The 24,331-nt window shown below is 44.6% G+C and overlaps 1 protein-coding gene across 1 annotated transcript in view; it reads left to right on the forward strand.

Moving 5' to 3' along the window:
• Positions 1-24,331, forward strand: part of YPEL2 (yippee like 2) — a 105,839-nt gene that overhangs the window by 61,850 nt on the left and 19,658 nt on the right. Inside the window, exon 3 of the mRNA XM_058164091.1 lies at positions 20,792-20,835. Coding sequence (XP_058020074.1) covers positions 20,792-20,835 — 44 coding nt within the window. The remainder of the gene's footprint in view (positions 1-20,791; positions 20,836-24,331) is intronic.

A 24,331-nucleotide genomic window follows, 5' to 3' on the forward strand; every position in this document is an offset into this window, starting at 1 on the left:
CCTTCCTTCCTTCTTTCCTTCCTTTCTTCTCTTCTTTGTCCTTCCCTCTTCATTCTCCTTTCCCCTTCCTTCCTTCCTTCCTTCCTTCCTTCCTTCCTTCCTTCCTTCCTTCCTTCCATCCATCCTTCCTTCCTTCTCTTCTTTGTCCTTCCCTCTTCCCTCTTCATTCTCCTTTCCCCTTCCTTTCTTCTTCCTTCCTTCCTTCCTTCCTTCCTTCCTTCCTTCCTTCCTTCCTTCCTTCCTTCTTCTTTTTCCTTCCCGTCTTCATTCTCCTTTCATCTACCTTGTGCGTCTAATCACACTTGGCCAATAAAAATTCTATTCCTAATTTCTATTCTATTCTATTCTATTCTATTCTATTCTATTCTATTCTATTCTATTCTATTCTATTCTATTCTATTCTATTCTATTCTATTCTTCCCCTCTTTCCTTCTTTTTCCTTCCTTCCTCTCTTCCCATCTTCCCATCTTTTTCTTTTTCTTTGTCTTTCCTCTTTCCCTTTCTCCTTTCCTGTCCCTTCTTGCAATGCTCAAATGTAAAAGGGGAAACATGTTTTGTTGTCAGTTTGCTTTGATAGCCCTCTGCCAGGGAAAACGGCGCTCAGGGGTGCCGCGCCCCCCCCCCAGCTCCGTTTATGTTGGCAGAGGCACCGAAGGGGCCGATCCTTTGCTGTTTCCAAGCCAGCCCTGCGGGCCAGATCTAGGACACCCCTGCCCTGTGCCATTTTCAGACAAGTGGCTGTCTTAAAGAGACTAGTTGTCAGATTGTTTCTGACAAATGTGTATGGAAGACGTCAGGTTTACTTTCCGACCGTGCGATTCGCTTAACAACCTCTGTGATTTGCAAGCAGTGGCTGTGGGAAACAGCTTATAAAATTCACAGCCACTTTGCTTGACAAGCCTGGCAGGATTTCAATGCAGTTAAAAAAAAACCCAAAAAAAAAACACCGACATCCACTGAAGTCCTTTTAGCGTCACAGCTCAGCTATACAGGTCGTCCTCGACTTGCGACCATGATGGAGTCCCAAATTCCTGTTGCTAAGCGAGACAGCTATTCTCTTGAGTTTTGCCACAGTGGTTAAGGGAATCCCTGCGGTTCTTAAGTTAGTAACACGGTTGTTAAGTGAATCCGGCTTCCCCATGGACTTTGCTGGTCAGAAGGTTGCAAAGGGGTGGGGGGGGAATCACATGACCCCCGGGACACTGCAACGGTCATAAATGTGAGTCGGTTGCCAAGCCGCAGAATTTTCAACGGTTAGAAGTGTGAAAAGCCCTCAGTGCCATTGTAAATTTGAATGGTCCCTAAATGAACTGTCCTGCCAAGGGCTACCTGTATATTAATAATGAGGACTAGGAACTGGGAACATTTTTAGTGAGGCTCTTGCTGAAAAGAGAAACTCTTTAAACCCCCTCTGGGGTACAACTGTCGTCTCTATAAATGAGAACTTGCAGGCCTGAACAGGAGCTTTGATTTATGATGGTTGCACCAACCGAAAATCTCAATTTGTAACCTTTCCAGCCAGTTTCCGACAAGCAAAGTCGGATTCACTCTAACAACTGTGTGATTTGCTTAACAACCACACGAGTTGTAAAATTGGGCATGGTCTCATGATGTCTCGCTTAACGACTGCATCGCTTAGCAGCAGCCGTTTCTGCCCCCATTGTGGTTATAAGTTGAGGACTACCTGAATTTGCATCTGGAACTGGAAATTTTAACTTAGTTCCGCCTGTGCACCCAGGCATACACCATTCCAACCAAATAATCTGGGTAGTCTTTTGTGGGGTTTTTTTGCAGTTTGATGCTGCATTTTTTTCCCCTTTAGGAGAAACAAGCAATGTACTGGATTATGAAAATATGTCAAGAATGCTTTTCTGGCGTCCTACATCTTCTTCTCTTCTCTTTCCTTCAAACCAACCGATCGCAATTAAAGTGCCTCGAAAGGGAAAATCTTTGTAGCTGAAAAATAGGACTTTGATATCTGAGCTGCAAAACTCCAGAAATCCACTAGAGGGCAGCACCGAATCCTTCTCGCTGCCATCTGCTGGTTATTTAGAGTTTTCGCAGTCCAGATCTGATTATCCTAGTCTAGGCAGTGGTGGGATTCAGCCAGTTCGCACCACTTCGGGAGAACCGGTTGTTAACTTTCTGAGCAGTTTGTTCAGAAACTGGTTGTTGGAAGAAATCATTAAGGCAGAGAACCGGTTGTTAAATTATTTGAATCCCACCACTGCCTCTAGGGCAGGGGTGTCGAACTCAAGGCCCGCGGGCTGTATCCGACCTGCGGGGTGCTTAAATCCAGATCACAGGACTGGCCTGCGGTGCCTCTGCTGGCTAAAACGGGCTGTGTGCAGCCTCCTCGCACCGGGTTTTTGCCCTCCACGCCTCCTGCAGCACTCGGCCAGCTGAAAACGGGCCTTGCTGCCCGTTTTCTGCCTCCTCAGCCTCCAGCAGCACTCTGGTGGCCAAAAACAGATCACATGGGGGCCTCGGACGCCCTGCGCCCCCTTTTGGCCGGCAGGATACTTGCAGAAGGCATCCGTCCTGTCTCCCCTCCCCTCCCCCCCCCCGCCGGCCCGCGTAAGAAGAACTGCAATGCTGATCCAGCCCTTGAAGAAATCCAGTTTGACACCCCTGCTCTAGGGAAAACTTCTGCCATTAGAAAAAAAAAATGTATCCGTAAATCTCTTTTAATAATCCAATAAAGAATAATGTCTCTACGGGATTAATTCAGCCCTTTTTAAGGCAAGCAGATAATGTCTGCTTTTATTCTGGACACAATAGAATATTACACTCCCTCCATATAATAATAATAATAATAATAATAATAATAATAATAATAATAATAATAATAATAATAATAATAATAATAATAATAATAATAATAATAATAATAATAATATTTTAATTTTTATACCGTCCTTCTCCCGAAGGACTCAGGGCGGTGAACAGCCAAATAAAACAATACAATATATTACAATAAAAACTATTTAAAAAACTTATTCAATATGGCCTAAATTTAAATATAAAATACATAATATAAAATAAACCCCATTTAAAATCGAATTAAAAACCCCTATTAAGCCAGTCCTGCTCGGAAGAATAGATACATCTTCAGCTCGCGGCGAAAAGTCTGGAGGTCAGGAAGTTGTCAAAGTCCTGGGGGAAGCTCGTTCCAGAGGGTAGGTGCCCCCATCGAGAAGGCTCTCCCCCTGGGGGTCGCCAGCCGACACTGTTTAGCTGGCGGCACCCTGAGGAGACCCTCTCTATGGGAGCGTACCGGTCGGTGGGAGGCATGTGGTAACAGAAGGCGGTCCCGAAGGTATCCCGGTCCTATGCCATGGAGCGCTTTAAAGGTGGTAACCAGCACCTTGAAGTGCACCTGGAAGACCACAGGTAGCCAGTGCAGCCTGCGCAGGATTGGTGTTATATGGGAGCGACGAGTGGCTCCATCACCCGCGCAGCTGCATTCTGGACCAACTGAAGCCTCCGGGTGCTCCTCAAGGGGAGCCCCATGTAGAGAGCATTGCAGTAGTCCAGGCGAGAAGTGACGAGGGCGTGAGTGACCGTGCATAAGGCATCCCGGTCTAGAAAGGGGCTCAACTGGCGGACCAGGCGGACCTGGTAAAAAGCTCTCCTGGAGACGGTCGCCAAATGATCTTCAAAAGACAACCGTCCATCCAGAAGAACACCCAAATTGCGCACCCTTTCCATTGGGGCCAATGATTCGCCCCCAACAGTCAGCCGCGGTTGCAGCTGGCTGTACCGGGATGCCGGCATCCACAGCCACTCAGTCTTGGAGGGGTTGAGCTTGAGCCTATTTCTCCCCATCCAGACCCACACGGCCTCCAAACACCGAGACAACACTTCGACAGCTTCATTGGGGTGGTCAGGGGTGGAAATGTACAGCTGGGTGTCATCCGCGTACAGTTGATAACTCACCCCAAAACCACTGATGACCTCACCCAGCGGCTTCATATAGATGTTGAACAGGAGAGGCGAGAGAACCGACCCCTGTGGCACCCCACAAAGGAGGCGCCTCGAGGTCGATCTCTGCCCCCCTGCCAACACCGTCTGTGATCGGTTGGAGAGATAGGACGAGAACCACTGAAACACGGTGTCTCCCACTCCTAAACTCCCCAACCGTCGCAGCAGGATACCATGGTCGATGGTATCAAAAGCCGCTGAGAGATCTAGGAGAACCAGGGCAGAGGAATAACCCCTATCCCGGGCCCTCCAGAGGTCATCCACCAACGCGACCAAAGCTGTCTCCGTACTGTACCCGGGTCGGAAAGCAGACTGGAACGGGTCTAGATAGACAGATTCATCCAGGTACTGGGGTAACTGATGTGCCACCACACTCTCAACAACCTTCGCCACAAAGCAAAGGTTGGAGACTGGACGATAGTTACCCAAAACAGCTGGGTCCAGGGAGGGCTTCTTGAGGAGGGGCCTCACCACCGCCTCTTTCAAGGCGGTGGGAACAACACCCTCCCCCAAGGAAGCGTTGACAATTCCCTGGAGCCAGCCTCGTGTAACCTCCCGGGTGGCCAGCACCAACCTGGAGGGACACGGGTCCAATAAACATGTGGTGGCATTCAGCCGCCCCAGCAACCTGTCCATGTCCTCAGGAGCCACAGGATCAAACTCCTCCCAGATGGTCTCAACAAGACTAGCCTCCGTCACCTCACCCGAAACTACCCAATTTTGGTCCAGACCGTCCCAAAGCTGAGCAATTTTGTCAAACAGATACCTGCTGAAATCCTCAGCACAACCCTGTAAGGGATCATCGCACCCCTCCTGGTGAAGGAGGGAGCGAGTCACCCTAAACAGGGAGGCTGGGCGGTTCTCTGCTGACGCAATGAGGGTAGAAACATAGGCCTGTTGGCCTCCCTCAATGCCACTAGATAGGTCTGGGTAAAAGACCTAACTAGTGTACGGTCAGCTTCAGAACGGCTGGACCTCCAAGCGCTCTCTAGGCGTCTTCTCCGGCGCGTCATCTCCCTCAGCTCCTCGGAGAACCAAGGAGTTGGTTGAGACCTACACCGGGTCAGAGGCCGCAAAGGCACGACACGGTCCAAGGCGCCCGCCGCGGCCTGTTCCTAGGCCGCAACAAGCTCCTCGGCTGAGCCGTGGGCCAGATCACCAAGGAACGGCCCAAGCTCCATCAGGAACCTCTCCGGGTCCATCAGTCGCCTGGGACAGAACCAACGCATTGGTCCCGTCTTCCTGTGGTGTTGAGCGGCGGTCCGAAAGTCCAGACGAAGGAGAGAGTGATCTGACCATGACAAAGGTTCAGTAACTAATTCTCGTACTTCCAGATCACTCAACCACTGTCCAGAGACAAAAATCAGATCCAGTGTGTTTCCCCCAACGTGGGTGGGGCCGTCAACTAGTTGGGTCAGGTCCATGGCCGTCGTGGAGGCCATGAACTCCCGAGCCGCCATTGGTGACACACCGGCTGATGGCAAGTTGAAGTCCCCGATGACCATAAGCCTAGGGGTATCAACCGCCATCCCGGCTATCATCTCCAGCAACTCGGGCAGGGCTGTTGCCACGCAGCAAGGAGCCAGGTACGTGATCAACAAGCCCACCTGCATCCTACGCCCCCACTTCACGTAAAGGGATTCACAACCGGCTATCTGAGGTACAGTGGCCTCCATCGGCTCTAGACTCTCTTTAATAACCATCGCCACCCCTCCACCCCTACCTTGGGCCCTCGGCTGATGAAATGCCCGGAAACCCGGTGGGCACATCTCCACCAGAGGCATCCCTCCTTCAATGCCCAACCAAGTCTCCGAAATGCCCATAAGGTCCGCAGCCCCCCCCCCCGTATAAGATCATAAATCAGGGGGGATTTATTTACTACGGACCTAGCATTACATAATATCAGCCGAAGGTCCAAGCCCTGAGGAGACTGGCCACTCGGTGAACGGGAAAAGTCTGAGGGGCCGGAGCGCGCAATCGCTCTTAAACAGCGAGTGCGCACCCCCTGAACATGATACGGCCCCCCACTTCCGCCATATCTGCCTCTCCCACTTACCGTACTGATGGAACAGCCCTCTGGAATTGGAACAAAAGGCTTCCCCTTTACCTCCGAACCTGATGAAGTATCGCCGCGAGCAATCGCAAGGACTGGCTCCCTCCCCGACGGGTTTCCCCCGATACCCGTTTTTACCTTCCCACCCCTTAAAAATTGTTTATCTAAAAAATCCCATAGGTTCTTTTTCAACGCATGCCATCTCTCTGGGTCCCAAAACCCCTCATTGAGATAGGTCCCTCGATAACGTGGAGGGCCATTTCTGCGAAGCGGAGGACCCTCGCAGATGATGGAGTTCAGCTCCATCACACACACACACACACACCCGTAAACACACACACACACACACACCCGTAAACACACACACACATACACACCCGCTGTAAAAGTTGTATTACGACCATCATGACACCTGGCTCTCACCCGTCGTAATTCACGATGGACATATAAATTTTTTCTCCCACGTGACCATTCCGATTTTATGACCTTCTTTTGTGGCAGTCATAAAATTACTGCCGTGGTCATTAAGGGGACGCTGCAGTGGTTCACTGAACCTGTGGGTCGGTTTTGCCAAAGATTAAAAGTAAATTCTGATGTTTGGCAAAATTGTTGTAAAATGCGTCACATGAACAAACGCAGGTAGCCAAGGCAAAATAACCAAAAACACGGCTTGGTTGCAGTTATTGTCAACATGAATTGCAGTCATGTGACTGCAGGTAAAAAATCTAAGTTGTAAGTACAGGTAGTCCTCAACTAAACGACCAAAACTGAGCTCAAAATTTCCGTTTGTCCGCGAGATATTTGTTAAGTCAACGTTGTCCCGTTTTGCGATCTTTCTTGCCACAGTTGTTAAGTGTCTCCGTGCAGTTGTTACGTTAGCCACAGGGTTGTTAAGTGAATCCGGCTTCCCCATTGGCTTGTCAGAAGGTCACAAAAGAGGATCACATGACCCTGGGACCATCATAAATATGAGTCAGTTGCCAAACATCTGAATTTTGATCATGTGACCATTGCGGGAAATCCTGCAACAGTCGTAAGTGTGAGGAGCGGTCATAAGTAACTTTTTTCAGTGCTGTTGTAATTTTGAACAGTCACTAAATGAACTGCTGTAAGTTGAGGACAATCTTTATAACCCTTGAATAGCTAAAGTGGAATTGTTGTAAAGAATGTAATTAAAAAAAAGAGAGTTTGAAGCAGGGAGTGGAATCAAAGCTCTAATTCATCATAAAAATCTCACCTTCCAGTATTGTTCATTTTTTTAACCAAGTTTCTAGTCCTTAATATACCCTGTTTCCCCGAAAATAAGACATCCCGTGATAATAAGCCTAATCGGGCTTTTGAGCGCATGCACTAAAATAAGCCTCCCCCCTGAAAATAAGCCTTCCCCGAAAATATTTTTTTTTAATTTTGTTTTTATTTGCATTTATATCCCGCCCTTCTCCGAAGACTCAGGGCGGCTTACACTGTGTCAAGCAATAGTCTTCATCCATTTGTATATTATATACAAAGTCAACTTATTGCCCCCAACAATCTGGGTCCTCATTTTACCTACCTTATAAAGGATGGAAGGCTGAGTCAACCTTGGGCCTGGTGGGACTTGAACCTGCAGTAATTGCAAGCAGCTGCTGTTAATAATAGACTGCATTAGCCTGTTGAGCCACCAGAGCTGGAAATCAGGTAAGATGGCAAGAGGAGCCCCATCTTGCTCCACGCGCCCCAAAATAATAAGACCTCCCTGAAAATAAGGCCAAGCGCTTATTTTAGGATTTAAAAAAAAAAAAAAAGACAGGGTCTTATTTTCAGGGAAACACGGTAGCAACCATGATACTAAACCATAATATAGGGGCAAGGAAAGTAGTCCAAATATTTTGCTAGAACAAGATAAGTATACATATTTGCATCTGATGAGGTTTGACTATCCCGGCAGTAAAAATTGCCAGAATCTTCAACAATTCATAATTGACAAAGGCCCTAGCTAATTTCTGTGCATATTTCATAATTGCTTGGTGGCCTAAATATAATTTTTGGTGGCAAATCAGAATATCCTTGCAAATCATAAATGCATCCGTGACTAGGCCCTGCAAACAGATCCCCTGCCGTTTTCCCCCCAAAATAAGACCGGGTCTTATATTAATTTTTGCTCCAAAAGACGCATTTCGGCTTATTTTCTGGTTAGGTCTTATTTTGTGAGAAATACGGTACTAAATGCATCCATATGGCTGATAATCTTAACTGGGGCTTATTTTGGGGGTAGGGCTTATATTACGAATATCCTGAAAAGTCATGCTAGGACTTATTTTCCGGTTGGGTCTTATTTTCAGGGAAACAGGGTATTCTTAATTCTATTTCTATTCTATTCTTATTCCATTCCGTTCTATTCTTATTGCTATAACTTGTTGCTGGCAATCCTTATGATTTATATTGATATATTGACCATCAATTGTGTTGTAAATGTTGTACCTTGATGAACAAGGTATTTCTTTTATGTACACTGAGAGCATATGCACCAAGACAAATTCCTTGTGTGTCCAATCACACTTGGCCAATAAAAATTCTATTCTATTCTATTCTATTGCTATTCTTTATTCTTTTTTATTTATTGCTATTCTATTCTTAATTCTATCTCTGTTCTATTCTTATTTGTATTCTATTCTAATTCTGTTCTATTTTTATTGCTATTCTTAATTCTATTTCATTTTAGTCTTATTGCTATTCTATTCTTATTTCTATTTCTATTCCATCCTATCCCATTCCACCCCTCTGTTCTATTCTATTCTATTCTATTCTATTCTATTCTATTCTATTCTATTCTATTCAGTTTCTTATTTCAAGAGCTTTGAAAATCCCTAGAGATGACCAGCTCTGATGGCGCAGAGAGAAGTTGGTGAGAGGTTGTGTTGTTTTGAGCAATGGACAGTTTAGAGGTCAGTCAAACTTCGGGCAAATCAACAAAAAAGTTTGAAGCAGTGAGTGGGATATTCTAAAGCCTCAAATCCATGCAGAAAAAGTCCCGTTCTCACATGCCCGATAGTCAAATGTCTGGAAGCTGGGACATCTTCGACCACTGTGGCTAAATCTTACAGGCACTGGCGTAGGCGCAGAGCTGCTCGGTGCCTTAAAAATTCGACAGCAACTGTCAACCCTTCGAGGTAGGACAAATCGGAAAAGAAGTATTCGAATAGTAACAAAAGAACCAGTTTGGTCTAGTGGTTAAGGCACAAAGCTAGAAAGTGGGGGACAGTGAGTCCTAGTCCCGCCTTAGACATGAAAACTGGCTGAGTAACTTTGGGCCAATCACCAGGAGACTGGGAATTCTAGTCCCGCCTTAACAATATCAGCCACTAAGTAACTTTGGGCCAATCACCAGGAGATGGGAGTTCTAGTCCCGCCTTAAGCAGTGGCGGGATTCAGCCAGTTCGCACCTATTCGGGAGAACCGGTTGTTAACTTTCTAAGCGGTTCGGAGAACCGGTTTGTTGGAAGAAATCTCATTTTGTTTTTTTCCCACTTTACAAAGCTAATCCTGTAAGGAAGGCAGGAAAGGAACATTCTGGTGGTGTTTCTAGCCTAATCTTTATTGCCCTCCTTACAGAAACTGCCTCTCTGGTTAACCTTTAGGACATTGTAACAGCCAAGGCGAAGCGCCCATCGACGTGAGCGACACTGAGTTGGCCACGCCCACATGGTCACATGACCACCGAGCCACGCCTACCCAGCTGGTCATTAGGGCAGAGACCCGGTTGTTAAATTATTTGAATCCCACCACTGGTCTTAAGCATATAAGCCACTGGGTAATTTTGGGCCAATCACCAGGAGACTGGTAGTTCTAGTCCCGCCTTAAAAATATTCAGCCACTGGGTAATTTCGGGCCAATCACCAGGAGACTGGGAGTTCTAGTCCCGCCTTAAAAATATTCAGCCACTGGGTGACTTTGGGCCAATCGCTAGGAGATGGGAAGTTCTAGTCCTGCCTCAGGCATGAAAACCAGATGGCTGCCTTTGGGGCAGTCTCTCTCTCTCTCAGCCCAACCCACCTCACAGGGTTGTTGTTATGGGGAAAATAGGAAGAGGAAAATGTTTTGGACATGATAAAGGCAGGATACAAATGCTGTGGCTCAACAGGCTAATGCAGTCTGTTATTAATGCAGCTGCCTGCAATTACAATTACTGCAGGCTCGAGTCCCACCAGGCCCAAGGTTGACTCAGCCTTCCATCCTTTATAAGGTAGGTAAAATGAGGACCCAGATTGTTGGGGGGGCAATACAAGTTGACTTTATATATAATTTACAAATGGATGAGACTATTGCCTTACACAATGTAAGCCGCCCTGAGTCTTCGGAGAAGGGCGGGATATAAATTCAAATTAAAAAAAAGAATATATATATAAATAAAATCTGAGACTTGTAGTCAGTCTGGAGGAAACCAGATTCACTTAACAACCCGTGTCACTAACTTAACAACTGCAGTGATTCACTTAACAACGGTGGCAAGGAAAGGTGGTAAAATGGGGAAAAACTCACTTAACAACTGTCTCGTTTAACAACAGGAATTTTAAGCTCACTTGTGGTTGTAAGTCAAGGACTACCTATAGCAAAGACGATAAAATCAGGGGTGTCAAACTCAAGGCCCGCGGGCCCTATCCAGCCGCTTGGTGCTTAAATCTAGCCCGCGGGACAGCAAAGGACCGGCCCGCGGTGCCTCTGGCAGCCAAAATAGGGAGCTGGGGGCGGCCATGTGCTTCGCCCCACCCCACCCCATTTTTGGTCTGGACAGCCTCCTGCAGCATTCTGCCGACCAAAATGGGGTGGGCCACGCACAGCCCCCCCCCCCGCACCCCGTTTTGGCTTTCAGGGTGCTGCAGGAGGCCATCCAGGCTAAAAAGGGGGGGGGCGGAGGCCGCCTGAGCCCGCAGGGTGCTGCAGGAGGAGGCGTTGGTCCCGTCCCCGCCGCCACCCCTCCCCTCCTGCCAGCTGGCGGAGAACTACAAGGCTGATTCCGCCCAGAAATCCAGTTTGACACCCCTGCTATAAATCATGGTTGCTTTAAACTTGTACACAGTTGCTGTCTACAGGGTAAGTTTCCCGGATTTCAAAAATTTGCCCGATATAAATCTTATCGTTTTTCGTTTGTGTTGCCTGTCTCAACAGGATGAATGGCAATTCCCGACTTTCTGTTAAGATTTCTAAAATAGCATTCTCACAAAGCGAAAGACTTTAAATAATCTTATCGGTGGGGAGAATCTGTTTCCAGAAAAAGAATTTGCCTGTTAAGCTCAAAAACGCTCTTGACACAAGCATGTAAAAGATCAAATTTGTCACTGCCGGTTTGCGTGGAGAGGATTCGCTTAGGATAAGCCAGGGTTTATCCTTAAGTGAGGTCTGTTTGTGTAGGTTTGCACATGTTTGTCCACAAACGTGACTTGCGTTCGTTTAGTGACGCTCGAAGTTCCAAAGGCGTAGAAAAAAGGAACTTGCGACTGTTTTTCAAAGTTACGACCTTCGTGTTGTGATCATGCGATCAAAATTCAGACGCTTGGCAACTGAGTCATACTTACGACGGCTGCTGTGTCCCAAGGTCACGCGATCAATTTTTGCGACCTTCCAACAAGCCAAGTCAATGTGGAAAAACCAGATTCGCTTAACAACCGGGTTACTAAGTTATCAACCGCAGTGATTCACTTAACAACAGTGGCAAGAACGGTCATAAAATGGGACGCCGCCCACTTTTAACAGATATCTCGCTAAACAACAGAAGCTTTGGGCTCAAATGTCATCATAAGCCGAGGACCACCTCTTATGCCCTGGATAGATCATCAAATAATTCACAGATTAGTTTAGAGAAAATCTATATAGCTACTAGAAGAACGCGGTGGCTCAGGGGCTAGGACGCTGAGCTTGTCGATTGAAAGGTTGGCAGTTCAGCAGTTCGAATCCCTAGTGCCACGTAACGGGGGTGAGCTTCCGTTACTTATCCCAGCTTCTGCCAACCTAGCAGTTCGAAAGCAGGTAAAAAGTGGAAGTAGAAAAAATAGGGACCACCTTTGGTGGGAAGGTAACAGCGTTCCGTGCGCCTTTGGCGTTGAGTCATGCCGGCCACATGACCACGGAGACATCTTCGGACAGCGCTGGCTGTGCGGCTATGAAACGGAGATGAGCACTGCCCCCTAGAGTCAGCAACGACTAGCACATATGTGCAAGGGGAACCTTTACCATTAACATGTTTTAATTCCTGATTTTATTTATTTTTTTATTATATAGCTACTAGTTATAATGGCTGTTTTTAATTTCCCCATATAGTAAGGTAGTCCTCGACTTTTGACCGTTCATCTAGTGCCCGAAGTTAAAACAGCATTGAAAAAAAGCGAGTTATGGCATTTTTCACACTTACGACTGTTTCATTATCTCTATGATCACATGATCAACAGTCAGATACTTGGCAACTCACTCATATTAATGACGGTTGCAGTATCCCGGGGTCAAGTAATCAGATCCACGTAAACACCATGTGCCTAACTGAACAACTGTGGTGATTCACTTAACAACTGTGGGAAAAGAGGTCGTAACATGGGGCAAAGTTCCCTTAACAAATGATTGTATGTATGTATCCTGATATCCAAGCGAAATGTTGGAGGTGTGATTGTGATGACGCTACATATTTTCATATTTGGTGGACTTGCAAGAAAATTAAGGCCTTTTGGATAAGAATTTGGTGGATTATTCAAAATGTACTGAAGAAGAAGATAAAGTTCCTGCCGCAATTTTTTCTTTTGGGAATTATAACGGATTGTACAGGGATTGAGACTAAACTGATTCTGAATTTAATAACAGCAGCAAGGCTGTTGATTGGACAATACTGGAAGAAAGAAGAGGTACCAACAATAGAAGAATGGATATTGAAAGTCATTAATTTGGCTGAGATGGCTAAAATCTCAAGCTTTTTTAAAAGACAATACGCAGGAAAGATATTTAATTGAATGGAAAAAATGGATTGATTATCTACAAAACAGATATCAGATTAAGAAATATCAGACTGCCTTTAAATAATTAGGAAGTATTATTTTATGTAATGGGGAGGGGATTAGATGAAAAGATTTGGATGAGGTTAATTGGATTAGAATGGAAAAAATTTTACTCTATGTTTGGTTTATGTATAACAATACCTTGTGATTGACCCGGGAAGCCGGGGAGGAGGGGAAGGGGTTTTCTGGGAGGAGGGGAAAAAGGGAAATGTTTTTGTTTTTTTAAAACTTTTTCAATAAAAAAACAAAAAACAAATGATTGGTTTAGCAACAGAAATTTGGGGCTCAATTGCAGTCATAAATCGAGGACTACCTATAGCAACAATTGAATACAGGTAGTCCTCGTCTTACAACAGTTAGTTTTAGTGACCGTTCAAAGTTACAACGGCACGGGAAAAGGTGATTTACGGCCATGTTTCACACTTACAACCTTGGCAGCGTTCCCGTGGTCATTTACATACAAATGCTTGGCAACTGGTTCATATTTATGACGGTCACGTGATCCCCTTTTACGACCTTCTGACAGGCAAAATTCAGTGGGGAAGCCACTTAACAACCATATTACTTAGCTTAACAACTGCAGCGATTTACTTAACAGCTGAGGCAAAGCAGGTCGTAAAATGGGGCAAAATTCACTTAACCTCTGTCTCACTTAGAAATAGAAATTTGGGGCTCGATCGTTGTCGTAAGTCGAGGACTACCTAGAAATCCTGCCAGTTGCTACCCGAGTCACGCCTTTCAAGGGAAGACGGGAGCAGATCCTGGGAGCCGACAACTCTTGTGTGTGATAATGTTTTATTTTTGAAATGGCTCCTCTGATCGGCTGTCGGTGGGGCAGGAGGTGGGGGGGTGATTTTATGACATTAATTTATTTGATTTTTTTATGAGTTTTACTTCTTTTTTAAACGTGGTGTTTTTTATATTCTGTAAGCCGCCTTAAGTCATCATGGGCGAATAGGCAGCAATATAAATCAAATAAATAAATCAAATAAATAAATCAATATTTTTCTTTCTTAAAAAAATCCACTGACGTAATGCTATTTTAGTTTCGTTTCTTCTGTCTGTTTCTCTCTTTGCAAGCATAAAAAAAATAAGATTGTGGAAAAAATAGATTGTGCCAAGGTGGACAAATTAACAAAAGAAATTAAAGAAGAGGAAAATACAGAATATTACGTAATATGGGATAAAGGCTACAAGTAGCTGGAGACTGGAAAAAATGAATAGTGATGAAAGGGGAGAAACAAATAAATGCAAGATGTACGTAAGATAGTATATAAAGTGTACAAATTTAAATATTATAAGTGATAGGAATTATATAAAGGATAATGGGGCAAGAAGGATTATAAATATTATAAAGGGAATTGGGAGAAAATGTAAATACAATATTAGGAGATCACTGCTACGAAACAGTTGTAAAAAGGGAATGTACGTTATGTGTTTTGTGTTGGTTATGTTGTGTTAAAAAAACTAAAAAAACTTATGTTGTGTTAATAAAAAACTAAAAAGAAAAGAGAAAAATAAGATTTTTTTCCTTTGACTCCGCAGTCATGTAAGCAAGTGAACTGTCAGATAATTGAGGAAGATTTACTACCCTCTCTGATACATTTGTGAATGCGCTGTCTGTCTCTCTCTCCCCCCCCCGTGTGTGTGTGTGTTTGTATGTGTGTATTTCCCCCCCTCCTTTTGCTGAGTCTCTAGCAAATACATGAGAGTTGGCACCAAAGCTGCCTGAGCTATAGCTGCATTTTCTATTTTCTATTTTTTATTTTCATTTTCTTTTTCTGTTTTTGATCCCCCATTGATTGCAAGGCCGAGAAGCAGGCGCCGCTGACGGATTAATTGTGCGGTTGTCACGATCTCTGCCACTTTGGGAGATCAACTGACGGGTCTCCACTTAAGACAGTGTTTGTTGACACCATCACCCGCCTTGGCTGGCTGATCAGAAATTCCCTCTTGAGAATTTCAAGTCGGGGTGGGTGGGTGGGAACCCCCGACTTTGAATAACGCAACGGTTGAACAATGGTGGATATATTTTTTAGGGTAGGTTTCTCCGTTCACATGAAAAACAAGGAATCAACGGGTAGTTCTTGAGTTGTGGCCACAATTGACCCCCAAAATTTATGTTGCTCGGTGAGATTTATTTAAGTGAGTGCTGCCCCATTTTACGACTTTTCTTGCCACCGTTGTTAAGCGAATCACTGCAGTTGTTAGGTTAGTCACGCAGTTGTAAAGTGAATCTTGGTTTCCCCGTTGGCTTTTGTTTGTCAGAAGGTCGCAAAAGGGGATCAGATGACCCCTGCCATATTGCGACCGTCGTGTGTACATGTGTATATAAACCTCAGAAAACAAATATATATACATATATATATATATATATATATATATATATATATATATATATATATATATATATATATATATATATATATATATATATATTTGTTTTCTGAGGTTTTTGCGGGTGTTTGTATGTAGGTCTTTGGTTATTCGGGTTTTCTCCCGCGTAAAATTGGAAGTGTCTTGGCGACGTTTCGACAAAATCTCATTCGTCATCTTCAGGCTTCAGCTTCGTGCTTCTGGGAGCAATGTGTGATTGCAGCTGTTTCTTCCTTTTTAACTGCTAGTGGGGGTTTGAACTGATTGGGTGGGAGCTTGGCTGTGCTCTGATTGGATGGGGTTTTTTTGTGTGTGCACTGATTGGCTGGGGGTGTGTCCTGTTTGGGTGGGAGCTTGGTTGTGCTCAGATTAGTCTGAGCTGCAGGGGGATTTGAGCTGGTGAGCTGCATTGCTGTTGTTTGGCTTCGTGTTTGTGGTCGTGCTACATCTTCATAGTGGGTGTCTGTCTGCTGTATGTATGGATTGGAGGGGTTTGAAATGGCTAATGTTGCAGCTGCGGTCTGGCTTCTGGTCCTTGGTCGTGCTTCCTGATCAGTGTGGGTTTGGGTCTGCTTTCTGGGTGGATGTGTGGTGGTGACATCCTGGGTGGACCTCGTGAGTGTGGGTCTGGTGTCATTCCTCGTGTTAGGGACTCGTTTGTCAATAAGGGCGGGTTTCCAAATGGCTGGTAGGCGGGAGGTATCATCTCATTTGTTCATGCTGTGTGGGCGTTTTTCTATCTCGATGGCTTCTCTGATTATTCTGTTGTTAAAGTGTTCAGTTTTGGCGATAGTTCTGGTCTTTTTAAAGTCAATATCGTGTCCTGTGGCTTTAAGGTGTTGGACCAGGGAAGAAGTTGGTTCCTCTTTTTTGACTGAGTTCTTGTGTTCTTCAATGCTGCACTTATTCTTCTGTTGGTTTGTCCGATGTATGTGGTGGGGCAGGCGGTGCATGGGATTTCATATACTCCTTGATTTTCTAACTCAATTTTGTCTTTGGGGTTTCTTGGTGGATATTTTTCGGTTTGTGCAGAATGCTGTCTTGATGTTGTGTTTGTGGAGGATCTTGCTGATTCTGTCTGTGGTGCCTTTTATATATGGGAGGAGGGCTGTGCCGTTTTCTTGTTCTCTGTCTTGGATTTTAGTGGGGGGTTAAGGCATTGAGCTTGTCAATCGAAAGATTGGCAGTTCAGTGATTCGAATCCCTAGTGCTGCGTAATGGGGTGAGCTCCCGTTACTTGTCCCAGCTTCTGCCAACCTAGCAGTTCGAAAGCACGTAAAAAATGCAAGTAGAAAAATAGGGACCACCTTTGATGGAAAGGTAACAGCGTGCGCCTTTGGCATTGAGTCATGCCAGCCACATGACCACGGAGACATCTTCGGACAGCGCTGGCTCTTTGGCTTTGAAACGGAGGTGAGCACCGCCCCCTAGATTCAGGAATGACTAGCACGCATGTGCAAGGGGAACCTTTACCTTTACCTAGTATAGATCTATTTCAAGCTATTTAGCTCTCATCAGCTAGCCATACCCTTCTGGGATTCAAACCTGGGCTTACTTGCATATTAGGTAGATGTATTAACCACTAAGCTGCAGGTTCTCCTCTTTGTCAGCTGTATATATATATATGTGTGTGTTTGATATAAAACACTCATATACATATACAGTAGTCCTAGACTTATGACCACAATTGAGCCCAAAATTTTTGTTGCTAAGCAGACAGCTGTAAAGTGAGTTTTGCTCTATTTTACATCCTTCCTTAACATAGTTGCAGCGATGGGCTGTTGCAGGTTCGGACCGGTTCAGGCGAACCGGTAGTTGCAACCAGCGGGCCGCCCACCCACCCCGGCGCCATCCCATCCTATATCGCCATGTTTTTGAAGCCTCACATGCTCACATTTTCGGTGCTGGGCGAACTGGTTGTTAAAACCGGCAGCAGCCCATCACTGCACAGTTGTCAAACTCCCAAAATTTGATCACGTGACGGGATGCTGCAACCGTTGTAAGTGTGAAAAACCGGCATAAGTTATTTTTCAGTGCTGTTGTAACTTTGAGCAATCACTGTATGAACTGTTGTAATTCGGGGACTATAATATGTATTTTGTACATATATATATGCATAGGTGAGTGGTGCAGTGGTCTAGAGATGGAGCTCTCACCTCACCATCAGGAGGCTGTGAGTTCAATCCTAGGTAGAGGCTGATATTTCTCTCTCTGGGCACAATGAGAATGTATCAGCAGAACAAAACTCCGCACTGGGGACAGGAAAGGCATCCGGCCAGTAAACACTCGGCTCCATTCAGTTGCCCAGACTCCACCCCACAAGGGATTATGGGGTCATTAAAAAGAAATAATGATAAACGTATGCACAGGTAGTCCTCCGGTTACAACCAGTCATTCATTTAGAGACTGTTCAGACTTATAACGGCACTGAAAAAAGTAACTGATGACTAGTCCTCGCACTTACGGCCATTGCACTACTTGTAAAGCGTGATGAGGAGAAACAACAGACCGTATCAGACTCTTCCTAGCCATAGTCAACCCCACTGCGATGTCTTCAAACATCTCGAGAAGATCTGCTCATGAATCCTTCTCCTTGAGAGGATCATGGGATGGGGATGGAGCAGCCGTCCTTCTCCCTGCTGGTCCTCCATCTTTGGAATGTCTTCCCTGTAGCTCAGAAGGCGCCTTCCCATTTTTTCCTCAAGATGGTGAAAAGTTTTGATTCCAAACAATTGGCGTAGACGGGCCTTCCTCGGTTCATGTTGTCTCTTCATTTATGGCGGTTTATTATTTATATTTCCTGGGACTTTATATTGTTGTACACCTTCTGGGGTCATATATTTCCATTAAAGCACTATATATGCCTTGTAAATAAATAATGGTGTAGGAATTACGTGGCTGGCTGGGGAATTCTGGGTGTTGAAGTTTACTTTCTTAACATGTTGACTAGGGGATTCTGGGAGCCGAAGTCCACTCATCTTAAAGCATGCTGGCTGGGGAATTCTGGGAGTGGAAGTCCACCCCTCTTAAAGCAAGCTGGCTGGGGAATTCTGGGAGTCCACCCCTCTTAAAGCATGCAAGAGATTCTGGGAGTGGAAGCCCACCCCTCTTAAAGCATGCTGGCTGGGGAGTTCTGGGAGTGGAAGCCCACCCCTCTTAAAGCATGCTGGCTGGGGAATTCTGGGAGTGGAAGTCCACCCCTCTTAAAGTACGCTGGCTGGGGAATTCTGGGAGTGGAAGTCCACCCCTCTTAAAGCAGGCTGCCTCAGGAATTCTGGGAGTGGAAGTCTACTCATTGTAACATTCCAAGTTTGAGAAACTCTGGTCTAGACACTGAACAAAATAATCCTAATTTTAGTATGGCTGCTTTCCAGGAAGCAGCAAAAGACATATCTGGCAATTCCAGTGGGAAAGTTAACAAAGAGCTCTCTCGTCATTCTTTGACCAAATGCGTTCTTATTTTCCATCAACCATTGATTTTAAACTCCTCCATGACGAAAATGTGCCCTTTTGTGTGGCATTGTCCTGCCTGCCCCTTTAATGCAAGCCATATGCTTATTTTTCCAGATATTTAAAAACTCAGGACATAAATAGAATGTTTCCCTTTAAATGAAGGCGGAACCATGTAGAGGAGGTGGGCCATGCCCAGAACTGTGATGCTTGATTGGCTGGCTGGACCTCAACTCTATTTGGCACTTGACAAATTTAAAGACACATGACAGCTACTGGAATGTGATTCATTGTAGAAAATTTACAACCAATAGGGTATAAATAGAACCCTGGAATCAGGTTGCATAAAATTGTTTTGTAAATTAAGGTTATTGGTCCATATATAGGTAATCCTCAGCTTACGACCGTAACTGAGCCAGAATTACGGTTGTTAAGTCCTGCTGGTCATTTTTCAGATTATCACATGACCAAGTCAATTTTGTGGCTTTCTTGCCACGGTTTTTAAGTGACTCCACAGTTGTCAATGAACATTAAACTTGTTAAGCGAATCGATTGTCCACAATGGCCTTTTTTTTTTTTTTTTGCAAGAAATTGCAGAAATTGTTTTCCAGCAAAAATATCGGAAATAGCGATCATTTGATTGAGGGACCCTGCAAATATCTGTAAATATGGACTGGTTGTGAAGTGGTTCCAAAATACACTATCTGAAGTTTGCATCTCCCATCGGATTTTGGGGGTCTGTCATAACGTGAACATTCACTAAGTGACCGGTCATAAGTCAAGGACTACCAGTTTGGAAATACCTATTGATTTATCTAATTTATATAGCTGCCCATCTTATACCAAAAGCGACTCAGGGAGGGGTATAAGAAAGCTATCAGACCTGATCCTTGTCTTACGACCACAGCTGAGCCCAAAATGTCCGTTGCTGAGCAAGACCGTTGTTAAGTGAGTTTTGCCCCATTTTACGACTTTTCTTGCCACAGCTATTAAGTGAATCCCTACATTAACAACATCGTCATTAAGCAAATCTGGCTCCCCCCCCCCCGTTGAATTTGCTTGCCAGAAGGTTGCAAAAAAAAGACCACTGCAACCGTCATAAATATGAGTCGCTTGCCGAACGCCTGAATTTCAATCCTGTGGCCGTAGGGATGCTGTAACGGTTGTAAGTGTGAAAAATGGTCGTAAGTGATTTTTTTTTGGAGTGCCTTTGTTAAATCGTTACTGTCGCTAAACAAATGCATGAGGTGAGGTCCTCCTATGCATTTTTTTTCCTTGTTATTTATAGAGCAATGCTAAGTAAAAATTTCCCTTGTAAAAAATTCTGTATTTCAAATCTCTTCCTCCCCTTCGCTTGTCTGTCTCGGCGTTTGATATTTTTTTTTCCTCCTGAGCTGACATATTTTTCCCCTGGGCCTGCAGGCTAAAATAACTGTGTGTTTTGTTGAATAATGGTCTATTTTTTCCCCCATAAATGCTCAAGTCAGATACTGTTCCATCAACTATTGGCATTTCTTGGCAGAGGGCCATTTTTACAAACAAAATAAAAGATATATTTATTTATTTATTTTGAGTTAAGGAGAAGCGTGCAGATTGGTGTGATAAGAGCACATACGCATGAAAAAGAGGGGGCAAAAAATCAGAAATTGCTAAAAGAGCATCTAGCAATTTCTTAACACGGTTTTTCTCAACCTTGGCCGCTTGAAGATAGGTGGACTTCAACTCCCAGAATTCCCTAGCCAGCATGGGGAATTCTGGGAGTAGAAGTCCACACGCCTCCCTCCTTGCCCAAGTTGAGAAAAACTTAAAGGAATATACCTTTTTTTTTTTTTTTTAGAACTGCCTTTCTATACTACCCAGAGTTTAATGAACTTTTTCATTTTATTTTATCCTATTTTTGCTTGCCTTTCAGTCTTTCCAAGGAAGTCAAGGGCGAGCCTATCTCTTCAATTCAGTGTGAGTGTTTTTTTTGTGTGTTTTTGTTTTTTTAAAGTGTTGTGGTTGTTAGTTTTCGTCAAATATCTCCCCGCAGCTTTTCAATGACAGCTGCGTGGTCTTGTGACAAAATTAGCCGAACAGAGAGGACTGTTAACTGCAATAGTTTTAACCTTGTTCTGCTTTTTTTTAAGGCTATCTGTAGCTGGAGGACTAAAATAAAACTTCTAGATGGGGAGGAAATTTATCTTATTACTGAAAGATAAGCTGTAAGGAACAGCTGTGTTATTCTTCGTGGCTTGCCTTGCTGGCAGTAGAGAATAACAGGGTAACAGAATAACTGAGTTGGAAGGGACCTCGGAGGTCTTCTAGTCCAACCCCCTGCTCAAGCAGGAGAAGAACAGAATAACAGAGTTGGAAGGGACCTTGGAGGTCATCTAGTCCAACCCCCTGCTTAAGCAGGAAACCTTATACCATTTCAGACAAATGGTTGCCCAATCTCTTCTTAAAAACCTCCAGTGTTGGAGCAATCACAACTTCTGGAGGCAAGTTGTTCCACTGGTTAATTGTTCTGTCAGGAAGTTCTAGGTTGCTGTTCTCCTTTTTTTTTTTTTTGGGCAAAATTTTTTTAAAAAAATTTTTTTAAAAAATTTTTTCCATAATAATTCCCACAATTTGACCAGTGTACAATACAATCACTTATACAACAATCGATCCTATACTCAAATTATGCTCAATCCGGGCTACTCGACCGCCACTCCCTCCCTTAATCCTTTCTACCCTTCTCATCCTTCTTCAACTTTCCCCACCATCCTTCTCCTCGCTTTCCTACTTCCCCTCCTCTTTCCCACTTCTCACTACCATCCTTTCTAACCCTCTATCTTCTCCTCCTATCCTTTCTTCTTCCTCCCTCCTTTCCTACCTACCTACCTATCTACCTACTTTCTTCCTTCTTTACTCCTCTTTCCTTACCCTTTCCCTTCGGGAGTGGTTACCGAGCAGCCCCGACTTTACACCATTCCAACTTGTTTAATTCTACCCTTATTTCTGTACAATGGCAATCAATCAACTTATAATCTTCCCCTTCCCCCCCCCATTTCTCCCCCCCCAAGACTTCCCAGAACAGAACACAGGGTATTGTAACTAACAAACATAATCTAAAATATAACATAAAACATATTCCATTTCACACCATCAAACCATCACACTATCAATTCCCTTCTTTCTTAAACTCTAATACATGTCAATTCCTAACTTCACTCAAAAACTAATTGATATTTTTTAATCTGATACCTATTTTGAATATAATCAATCCACTTTCTCCATTCCAAAATATATTTTTCTTGTGTACAGTCTTTCAAATAGGCAGAAATTTTTGCCATTTCTGCTAAATTTGATACTTTACTAATCCATTCTCCAATTGTAGGTAAGTCTTCTTTCTTCCAATATTGTTCTCCTGTTCTCCTTGATCTGTTTCCGCTCATTGCTTCTTGACCTGCCTTCATCTGTTATGGAGAATAGCTTGACTCCCTCTTCTTTGGGGCAACCCCTTAGATATTGGAAGACTGCTATCATGTCACCTCTGGTCCTTCTTTCCATTAAACTAATTAGGATACAAAAATGGAACACAATCGTTAGGGCTGGAAGAGACCTCAGTCCAACCCCTTGTCCAAAGCAGGAGACCTTATAGTCTCCTGGTCACATGGTTATCCAGTCTACTTTTGATAACCTCCAGTGATGAAGCAGTCACAACTTCTGGAGGCAAGCTATTCTGAGTGTCAAAGAAATTTCTCCTTATTTCTAGGTTGGTTCTTTTCCGTGATTAGTTTCCATTCATTGCATCTTGTCAAAAACCCAGTTAGTTGAAATAGGTTTGAATGATCCTAACTCCTTACAGGGGTGTGTGGTTTTTTTGGTAATTTGTTTTTGTTCAAATCATGGAAAACTACATTTCCCCATATTATTTATTTATTTATTTATTTATTTATTTATTTATTTATTTATTTATTTATTTATTTATTTATTTATTTATTTATTTATTTATTTATTTATTTATTTATTTATTTATTTATTTATAATTACATTTCTATACCGCACCATCTCCTGAAGGACTCAGGGCGGTGTACAGCCGATATTAAAATACACACACCAATATAATATAAATATAACAATATAATATATTATATTAATAAATATAATAAATAAACACTATTTAAAACAATTTAAAAGCAAATGTTTAGTGGCCGAATCACTAAAACGGTTCAAAGACCGATTAAAACCCATTAAAATTTCGCTAAAATACGTTTTTAGGCTAGTCCCGCTCGGTGAAATAATAAAGTCTTCAGTTCACGTTTGAAGGCCCAGAGGTCGGGGAGTTGGCGTAACCCCGCAGGTAGCTCGTTCCATAGGGCTGGTGCCGCCACAGAGAAGGCCCTCCCCCTGGGGGCCGCCAACCTACTTTGTTTGGTCGACGGCACCTTGAGGAGGCCCGCTCTGTGGGAGCACACAGGTCGTTGGGAGGCAATCGGTGGCAGAAGGCGGTCTCGCAAATACCCCGGTCCTAAGCCATGGAGCGCTTTAAAGGTGGTAACCAGCACCTTGAATTGCACCTGGAAGGCTACCGGCAGCCAGTGTAGGACGCGCAGGATAGGTGTTATATGGGAGCAATGCAGTGCCCCCTCTATCACCCGCGCAGCTGCATTCTGGACTAGCTGGAGCCTCCTGGTGCTCTTCAAGGGGAGCCCCATGTAGAGAGCATTGCAATAGTCCAGGCGGGAAGTGACGAGGGCATGAGTGACCGTGCGTAAGGAGTCCCGATCAAGGAAGGGGCGCAACTGGCGAATCAGGTGAACCTGATAAAATGCTCCCCTGGCGACAGCCGTCAAGTGTTCTTCTAAGGACAGCCGATCGTCCAGGAGAACGCCTAAGTTGCGCACCCTTCCCCTGGGGGTCAGTATTTCCCCCCCCCCACAGTCAGCGATGGCGTAAGCTGACTGTACCGGGACGCTGGAACCCACAGCCACTGCATCTTGGAGGGGTTGAGCTGGAGCCTGTTCCTCCCCATCCAGACCCGCACGGCCTCAAGACACCGGCCCATCACCTCGACGGCTTCGTTGGGGTGGTTCGGGGTGGAAATGTACAGCTGCGTATCATCAGCGTACAGATGATAGTCCACTCCGAAACCACGGATAACCTCGCCCAGCGGCTTCATACAGATGTTGAACAGGAGAGGCGAGAGAACAGACCCCCGTGGCACCCCACAAGTGAGGCGCCTCGGGGTCGACCTCTGCCCCCCTGCCAGCACCGTCTGCAAACGGTCAGAGAGATAGGAGGAGAACCACCGATAAACGGTGCCTCCCACCCCCAATCCCTCCAATATATATATACTCATACACACACACACGCCTCTCTAGGAGTCTCTGGAGGTTGGGGACAGCAAAAAAAAGTCACTTCCTGTCCAACCGGAAGTTGGTAAACGGGCTGTTTCTGGCCTCTGGGGTGGGGAGGCATTTTCACC

The sequence above is a fragment of the Ahaetulla prasina genome, chromosome 1 (assembly GCF_028640845.1).
Source record: "Ahaetulla prasina isolate Xishuangbanna chromosome 1, ASM2864084v1, whole genome shotgun sequence".
Lineage (NCBI taxonomy): Eukaryota > Metazoa > Chordata > Lepidosauria > Squamata > Colubridae > Ahaetulla > Ahaetulla prasina.